This window comes from Chrysochloris asiatica, unplaced genomic scaffold (assembly GCF_000296735.1).
Source record: "Chrysochloris asiatica unplaced genomic scaffold, ChrAsi1.0 scaffold00012, whole genome shotgun sequence".
In the NCBI taxonomy this organism is placed as follows: domain Eukaryota; kingdom Metazoa; phylum Chordata; class Mammalia; order Afrosoricida; family Chrysochloridae; genus Chrysochloris; species Chrysochloris asiatica.
In genome coordinates, this window is record NW_006408530.1 from 29,444,720 (window position 1) to 29,454,500 (window position 9,781).

A 9,781-nucleotide genomic window follows, 5' to 3' on the forward strand; every position below is an offset into this window, starting at 1 on the left:
GAAGGTTAGGGCATGCTTTGGTGGGTGTTTGAGGTCTGGTCCAGGTCTGGGGAAAGCGGAGGTATGGGGAGAAGGTTAATGGTGAGGGTGAGAGGCCAGTTGGCTGTGCGGACACAGTCCTTGCCTGATGACGTCAGTCAGGCGCCGTTTTTTGTTTTTTTTTTTTCCTTTTTTTTTTCCCCTCCTGTCTTTGTTGCCTGCCCACTGCAAGCACCGAAATTACAAGGTGGGGCAGATGACTCTCACTTTCTCTTCCCCCTGTTCAATATCACGAGTTGGTTCCAGCCCCGCCCCGCACGCTGAGAGGCATTGGTGCTGTGCCACACGCAGCCAGCGGCAAGTACAAGCTTAAAAAGCTAAGAGTTCCTCAGTACAGTGATTTTTAAAAAAGGCTAATTTAAGATTTTGATGTACTGAGACTTATGGTGGCTATAATGGTCTGGGTTCGCCACAGGAAGGTTTGTTTTTGTGAATTACCCTCCCACGAACCTGGAGCCTCACTCACCCGGCCCATCTGGCCGTCTGGCAAACCCCATTTTCATTATTCTTGTGTGATAGATTCTGTGTCTTTAGCCAGAACAAGGTTCCTTACTTAAACAAGTGACCAGCTGTTGCAGAATTAGGACATCACTCAGCTCTCTGATATAACAAAATGAGAAATACTATAGCGAAATATTATAGCCTGTGTCTTCAATTTTTCCTTATCTCCTAAATGTGTTGTGGTGGTTAAGTACACTTGAGTCAGTTCTGACTCATATATAGTGTTTTCAAGAGGTGGCTGGTGGGTTTGAACCTCCGACTTTGCAGTTAGCAGTTAGTATTTAACGTAAAGCACTACACCACTTCATTTTGGTGGTGGTAGTTATATGCCATGGAGTCAGTTCCGACTCATAGTGATCCTGTACAGGGTTTCTGAGGCTGTAAATCTTTACGGGAAGAGAAAGCCTTATCGTTCTCCCACAAGAACAGCTGGTAGTTTTTAACTGTGACCTTGTGGTTCACAGCCCAATTTGTAACCACTATGCTACCAGAGCTCCATTCCTTTATTAGAGACTAGAATACTACTGAAAGCTACACTGCTGGTCTTGGGGATTATTTTATAGGTAAATCACAGTGGGCTACAGGAAGCATAGATAGGCTCTCAGAATGATTTTCCACACAGATATTGTGTTGATTTTTTTTTAATTATCCATAATAAAGATAAATTATAACATACCAGTAACAAGAAGTGATGGATTCAGTGGCATACACCAACAACACAAATATTTGCATTTTCATTCAAATGTAAGCTGTCAATTTTTTCACTGAGTTATCCCAAATAATTAACCTATTGCTTGGCACATGGCGCTGTAGGCTTAGCACTGGACTCGAACTACAAGCTGCTCCTTGGAAACCCTATATAAGGTAACTATGAGTTGGAACTGATACGATGGCACTTATTGACAACAACATAGCAGAGATAGGAGCCCTGGTGGTGCTACAGATAAGCACTAGACTGCTATCCACACGACTGGCAGTTCAAACCCACCAAACGCTCTTCAGGAGAAAATGACACTTTCTGTTCCCCTAACAATTTATAGCCTCACAAACCCTCTATAGGATCATTATAAGTCAGAACCAACTTGACAGCACTTAACAACAACAATACAGAACAGAGGGTGGAAAGGTACAAATTAAAAAACCATTATAGGAGTTAAAAACAAACAAATCAATAATAAAATTATGAACATCACAGAAATGGATATTTTTATGCTGGGGAGAATCAAATTGCCTGGATACATACATGTGAGTTCTGGGACAAGAGAAGGGTTTTTTTTTTTTTTTTTCTATTCTCTCATATATTTTTGTTTCCAGTTCTCTTGTTCACAATGAATTTTAATCACTGATGCCAAACTAGAAACAAAAGTTAAGCTTTTCTGTATAGAGGTCATAGCCCAGATTTCAGACAAAGAAGAATGTCAGTCAATGTTAATTTTGTTGTTGCTCTCCTTCCTACAACAAGTGAAATTATTATCTAACCCATCATCCTCTCTAGGAAACATCGGTTGGTATTTCAGCGGATTCTCTAAGACTCTTATTTACGATTTGTGTTTCGTTTTTTAAATGTCAAACTCAGCAACATTTCCTTACTAGAGGGTCAGGTTCACCTTTAATGAAATTTGTTAGCCTCTATTCTCAGCTGTTATGATTCAATCAATTGAAGATCAATAGAGAAACTTCATCATAAGCACGTCCCAAAGTATTACCATTTCAAATTATTTTGTTGAAAAAAAGAAACCTGATATATACAAATACAAGTATATGAGTAGGGTGTCCCTGTGTGGTATACATTATGAAATCACTCAGCTGCTAACTAAATGCTTGGTGGTTTGAATCCACCCAGAGGGCCTCAGTAGAAGGAAGGCAATGTACTTCAGAAAATTCATTCATTGAAAACCCTGTAGAGCAGTTCTACTGGAACAAACATGGGATCCCATCATGAGTCAGAATCCACTGATAAAAGCAACTTGCTTCTTTAACCAGCACTCATGGCCCCAATATAAATCTCAGTTCATGTTTAAGGAAGAGGCAGGCATTGGCCCATCAGTAGCACCTATTGACTGTATAACCCACACATTGTTGGTGGTGATATTAAGTGTTGTCAAGTGGGTTCCAACCCATAGCAACCCTGTACAGGGTTTCCAAGGAGCGACTGTTAACCTTGAACCACCAACCTTGTGGTTCCAAATGGCTTTGTAGTCCATCTCATTAACCCATACTGCCACATCAACACTCCATATAGCCTCAGGTGATTCATTTCTACAAGAAGTTTTTTGTGTGTCTCATTTTGGTTTTTGCTAGAAAAAAATGATTCAGAAATCTTACAGATTCTGAGACTGCTAGAAAATGTCTATCTTAAATAGCTACAGATTTGACACATAAAATTTGTGCACATGCCCTACAGGAATCACCACAAATTTATTCCTTAGAGGCTTCTAAACAACCAATATCAAAGAACTCACCTCTCTTAGTATCAGTCTGGGTCCACTGTGAGATAAAAACTCAAAGGAAAATACACTGGAGGCATTTGCTAGAGGGCTTGCATCCAAGCAAATATCAAGCAATATAAACTGATATTAATTATATGAGGGGGCTTAAAAAATTTCAAGGTAAAAATGTAATTGAAAGGTAACTGAATTTTTTCCATAAACTTTTGATGTCTCATATAATCAAAATCAAGATATTAAAATATAGCTAGTGACCTGTGATATCACATTTTCAAACATTGTCTGTCTCCCTAGAGATTCCAGAAAAGAGTCATTTCCAGCAAACAGTTTTGAGATGTGGAGACAGAACTGGCTTAGAATCAGGGTTGTGTCATTCCTTAGCTATATAAGCTTGGAAGTTATTTAATATCTCTAAGCATTAACTGCAAACAAGGATGCTATAAATACTTTTTTTAGTTTGTTATAAAAATTTAAGCATGATATGTCAGGTAATAATGGGTAATTAGCATTTACCAAGTGTCAGGTGCTAGATGAAATAAGTACAAGTACTGTTCATAGAAAGGACTCCTGGTAATGTAGTGAATTATGAGATGGGCTGCTAACTGCAAGGTCAGTAGTTCAAATCTACCAGTTGCTTTGTAGGAGAAAGATAACGCTTTCTGCTCCCATAAAGATGTAGAGTATTGGAACCCTATACTGGGTTTCTATGAGTCAGAAGTGACTCTATGGCTCACCACCACCACTGCAAATAGAAGACAGCCCTGGTAGCATAGTAGATTCTGAGCTGGGCTGCTAACTGCAAGGTCAGTAATTCTTATCTACCAGTCACTCTGTAGGAGAAAGGGGAAGCTTTCTGCTCCCATTAGGTTCACAGCCTCAAACCCTATACAGGGTCACTATGAGCCAGAACTGGCTAGATAGCACACAACCACTACCATCACAACTGCTAGTAGTTGAGAAACCTAAAGCATGAGAGAGAGAGATCCACTCACATGCAAAAAATCACTTGGTTAGAAATTCACAGAAACAGGACTTGAGCTCAGCATCAAAGTCTTCTCCAGGGACTGGTGATACCTAATATGAAACTTCTCTATTCAGTAAGGAGTCCTGGTGCAGAGCTCTGGGTTAATGTGTCAGACAGCAAGATCACTGTGAACTGCAAGGTCGGTGGTTCAAGCTCACCAGTCACTCCTTGGAAACCCTACACAGGGTCACTATGAGTCAGTACTGACTGGACAGCACTTAACAACAAACGCAGTAAAGACTAAACAAATGTGCATCATAGCTACTGTTAACATCATCCCTGTCACCACATTAAATATATATTATATATACATTTGTTTCTTTACATTGAGGTGCAACGCATACTGAAGGCTGTGGTCTTCAATCTTCACCGGTATGCATGTATATATAAATATAATGTAAATAGATACATACATACTGATGTATATACATGGAGACACAAAGGATGACAGGATACACACACATATATATACACACACAAACACATTCATACATATATACTATTAAATACTCACACCAAAGAATGCACAATACCTGGGACAGGGCTGCAAAATTTCTCCCTGGACAAGGCAGGCCTCTTTCTCTAGAAGTTCAGGGCACTCCTTTCCTCCTCCGATAGCAAAGTGCTTCACATTCCGGCTCCTACTCCTAAAACCGGGAGAGAGACTCCCTGAACGACATGTCTTAGAGCAAGGACTCCAGGAGGACCACTCGGTGAGTTCACAGTCTTTCGGCATGACACAGGACTGAACGGTCAACGGGAAGGAGTCTTGCATGCATAGGCTGATGGAACAGAAACAGAGAACAAGAGGCAGTTAAACAGATAAAACCAACACTATGAAGTGCCTACTGTGAGAAAAAATAAAATCTGTTTTCAGCTGCCTTCAAAAAAGAACAACTATCATCAAGAAATTTGTTTTGACCCATTCACAGAGACCCCGTGTATGTCAGTGTACACCTGTGCTCCATGGGGTTTTCAGTGACTGATTTTTGGAAAGCACATGACTAAAGTTTTTTTTCTGAGGCACCTCTAAGTGGACTCAAACTGTCAACCCTTGATTAACATCTAGGCATGTAACTATTTGTAACACCCAGGGACTCCCAAAGTTTCAAACAGGAGGGTTAAAAAACTACAAAATGTTCAAGGCATTGTGAAAAATCTTGGAGGGCATTATGTTTTAAGAATGTGCACTGTATTTCATAAGATACGGTGAAGCTGTTTCACTTGACTAACACACACAAAGTGGGTCCACCTTGTGCTCTCTCCCAAGTGCCTTTGCGTAGGATATCATCAACAATGAACATTATTGGCTGGGTCAGGAGCCACATATTGTGCAGCACATCACAGAGATTTTCTCACAACAATCATTAGATCCATTTCACTGATGAAGAAATTTTGGTTTAGGGAGCTTACATTATTTGTAGCAGGTCAAATTCATGCTGGTGGCACAGTGGTTAACTGCTCAGCAAGTAAATGACAGATTAATGGTTCAAACCCAGCAGTTTTCCTTCATGAAGATTGCAGCCTTGGAAACCCTGTGTTGCCGTTTTATTCTGTCCTATAGCATCACTATGAGTGGGTATCAGATTGATGGTAAATGGTTTAGGTCAATCCAAGGCAAATGCAAGCTTCGGAGTGATCATTTATTCATACTTTTAAATACTGAGCCATTAAAAAATGGCATATTGATTATACTTTCGTACACTCTGAAGCATCAATTGTTGCACATCAATTTTCTCATCTGCAAAATCTAGGTGCTTTCAAGTACTAACAGTCTAATTGGGAAACAGATAAATAAATAAAAAGATAAGATATGTGATAATGTGATGAATTCAACATAAAAGCACTTAAATGAGGAGTAGGAACACTTTTGAGGCAGTGATGGACCACCTGGGAAGGCAGGGGGACTCAGAGAGAATATCTTTGTTCCATTTAAAAAGATTAATGGGAGCATCTCAGGCACACAGGGATGACTATTCTCAACAAGGGAGCTACATCTTCAGAGTTCTGAAATAACACCTGAGGGGATGAAAACTAGTGTCTTACTGAAGCTGGCTTCGGGCTCACAAGAATCAGGTGTTAATTTATCAGGAATTTCACCAGTCAATTGATGTCATTTTGTTGTTGTTGTTGTTAACTCATTGCTACCCTTCATAGGGTTTCCAAGGAATGGCTGGTGGCTTTAAACTGCCAACCTTGAGATTAGCAAGTCCAGTGCTTATGAGACTGGGGCCACACCAGGACTCATAATGGTAAGCTTAAATACTACGGAAATTGGCAAATGCCACAAATACTCCCACTTAGAACCCTCTACTTATGCCAATCCTCCTGTCCTACAACTCCCTGAACACTTACAAGTAAGCCAGTGGGTAAATATTAGGAACGTGAGTTCCTCGAAAGCAGCTCTGTAAAGTCTTCATGTTACAAGCTAAGGAGCTTAGATTTAATTCTTAGTACAAAATGATCCCAAATGGAAGAAAATCTGCTAGATTCATACGCTGTTGTTTTTAAGTGTGGTTTAGTCAATTTTGACTCATAGTAACCCTGCACAGAGTTTCCAAGGAGCAGCTGGTAGGTTTGAACCACTGACTTTGTGGTTTATTGTCCAGTGCTTATCCTACAGCACCACACCAGGGAGATAACATTTCAAACACTAATTGCCAAGCTTTTCCTTTTCTAACTTCCTGGTGGTGATAGTGGTTGTTAAGTACCATTGAGTTGATTCTGAACCATAGTAACCCTGTATAAGGTTTCCAAGAGTGGCTGGTGAACTTGAACCGCCAGCCTTGCATTTTAAACCAACCCTGAGGACCAGAGCATTAACCCACAGCTCCATACCAGGACTCCCCCTTGTGGTTCGTCCTTCCCTTATTCAGTCAAAGGAGGCCTTTACTTTGGAGAGACAAAAGATAATTTGAGCAAAAATGCAAACAAAAGGCAGGGTCAGTGTTTAGCTACTGACTTCTAATTCATGTCTATCATGGTGGAAGAATGTACAGTAGACAGGTTAAGAGTGCCACCAATGGAGAAATGAACTATAAAAGGTGATGTGAAGGATGTTTAAATAAAATGCTTAAATGTGGCCAAATTGGTGAGTAACTGACAGTGAAATTTCTAAACTAATATCCCCATTAAGCTGAGAGTTACTGTTAATTTAATAAAGAACAAGGTAACATAATGCAAGACAAATGTTTAGTCCAATATTTTAATTCCAAAAATCTATTTGGATCATATATTGTTTTAAGCATGGTGGAGTCAGTTTTAAGTCATAGCAATTCTGGAGGGCTTGAACTGTCAACCATGTGGCTCATAGTTCAATGCTTATCCTACAGTCACCACACTCTCTTTAGGTCATATTAGTCACAAGATTCTTTCTGTGGTACTGTAAGATAAGCAGTGGACTACTAACCATAAAGTTAGTGGTTCAAATGCAGCAGCAGTTCCTCTGAAACCCTATACAGGGTAGTTATGAGTCGGGACCCAAGTCCAACACCCTTAATAACAACAATAACAATAATCACTTCTATTAAAAAAAAAAAAAAGAGAGAGAGACAGACATCACTTACTCTAATATATTATTTTATGACAGGTAAGGAGCTCTGGTAGCATAGTGGTTACAAGTTGCGCTGCCAACCTCAAGGTCAGCAATTTGAAACTACCAGGGGTTCCGAGGCATTCTGCTCCTGTAAAGATTTATAGCCTCGGAAATCCTGTACAGGGTCGCTATGAGTCATACCCGACACCACAGTACTGAACAACAATCCAAAACATACTAGGAATAATCTATTAAACATGCCTCACTGTAATGGCACTGTAGCATAAGCACCGGAATGCTAACTGCAAGGTCAGTGGTTCAAACCAACCAACATCTCCCCGGAAATCATATACAAGGTCGCTCGCTATAAGTTAGAACAGATTCAATGACACTTAACAACAACAACATGCAACGATAAAACTGGGAGAAAAACATACGATTTTCTACTCCCATAAAGGTATACAGAGGATCTCTGGTAGTCTGGTGGTGTGCCATGGAGTCGATTCCTACTCATAGCAACCCTGCACAGGGTTCCCGAGGCTGTAAATCTTAAAGGAGCAAAAAGCCTCATCTTTCTCCCTCGGAGCAGCTGGTAGTTTCGAACTTCTGACCTTGAAGTTAGCAAGCCAACTCGTAACCACTACACTAATTTGGGCTGCTAACCTCAAGGTCAGCAGTTTGAAACTACCAGCTGTTCCGAGGAAGAAAGTTGAGGCTTTCTGTTCCTGTAAAGATTTACAGCCTCAGAAACCATGTACAGGGTCACTATGAGTTGGAACTGACTCCATGGCACATAACCACCACCACCACTGAAGTTATACAGACTGAGAAACTCTACACAGGGTCACTCAAAGGCCCTTAACAGCAGCCACAGTACAGAATGCATTATCACTATCACTGTGCAATATGGAGATGGTATGAAGGACCACCTCCTTCTGTTCTGAGACAAAACAGAAAGATTTGAATCAACATAAAGTGTATAAATTTTTACTTTTCAGAAATTTAATAAAATTCTGTCACTTGTGTATGCTTTTAGAAAAACAGTTTCCATTTCCAAACTGAACATGCTTCTTTTGTTTTATAAAAGGCTCCACATTCTTCAGTACTCAGTCTACAGAGCAAGTACTGGTTCAATTCTTTGGGCTTATCTGTTTTCACTTTTTAATTTTCATCACCACCACCCCCATAAGTCAGTTATCACACTGTGATGTCTTTGCTTGTTGCTGCGATGCTGAAAGCAATGCCACCAGAATTCTAAATACCAGCAGGATACACCCATGTGGACAGGTTTCAGTTGAGCTTCTACAGTAAGATAGACTAGGACGAAGGAGAGGCAGATATTTATCCGTTGTAAACCTTATGAATAGCAGTGGAACACTGTCAAATAGCACTAGAATACTGAATATTGAAACATAATGGTGAACATCACAATATAGTCAGATGAAATGCAGAAAGATGAGCCCCTCAGTTTGGAAGGAACACAAAATATGGCTAGGGAACAGCTGCCTCCTAAAAGTAGAGTGAACCAAGATGATAGGAATGGAACAAAGATTTCAGGATCTTCATTTACTGATGGGGGACAACTAAAAATGAGGAGAAACCACTGTAAATATCCATTAATAATTGGAAAATGGAGTAAATGAAGTATGAGTCCAAGAAAATTTGAAGTTGTCAAAAACTAAATGGAACACACAGACATTAGTGACCTGAACCTCCACTCATCTGAGAGTTTGTATGTTGCTGTGATTCTGGAAGATATGCCATTGGTATTTTAAATATCAACAGGGTCAAACATGATGGACAGCTTTCAGATGAGCTTTCAGATGAAGTCAGAGTAGGAAGAAGGAGAGGTAGACTACATCAAAATATTTAGTCACAGAAACCTTATGAATGCCAATGGAACATGGTCAAATACAACCAGAATATTGAACACTGAAATATGATGAAGACCACCAGAATATTCTCAGATATAGTGCTAGAAGATGAGCCCCTCAGGTTAGAAGGCACACAAAACACAACGGGGGAAGAGCTGCCTCCTACAAGTAGAGTTGACCATGATGGCATGAATTGAATATAGCCTTCAGGACCTTCATTTGCTGATGAGGAACAACTCAAAATAAATAGAAACAGATGTAGACACCCATTAATAATCAGAGCATGGACTGTACAAAGGATGAATCTAAGAAAATTGGAAATTGTAAAAAATGAAATGGAAGGCATAAAAATCAATATCCT

At 39.9% G+C, this 9,781-nt stretch overlaps 1 protein-coding gene across 1 annotated transcript in view; it reads right to left on the reverse strand.

The window, feature by feature from the left end:
• The window catches only part of THSD7B (thrombospondin, type I, domain containing 7B), a 904,077-nt gene that overhangs the window by 848,891 nt on the left and 45,405 nt on the right, over positions 1-9,781 (reverse strand). The window contains exon 3 of the mRNA XM_006834598.1: positions 4,545-4,793. Coding sequence (XP_006834661.1) covers positions 4,545-4,793 — 249 coding nt within the window. The remainder of the gene's footprint in view (positions 1-4,544; positions 4,794-9,781) is intronic.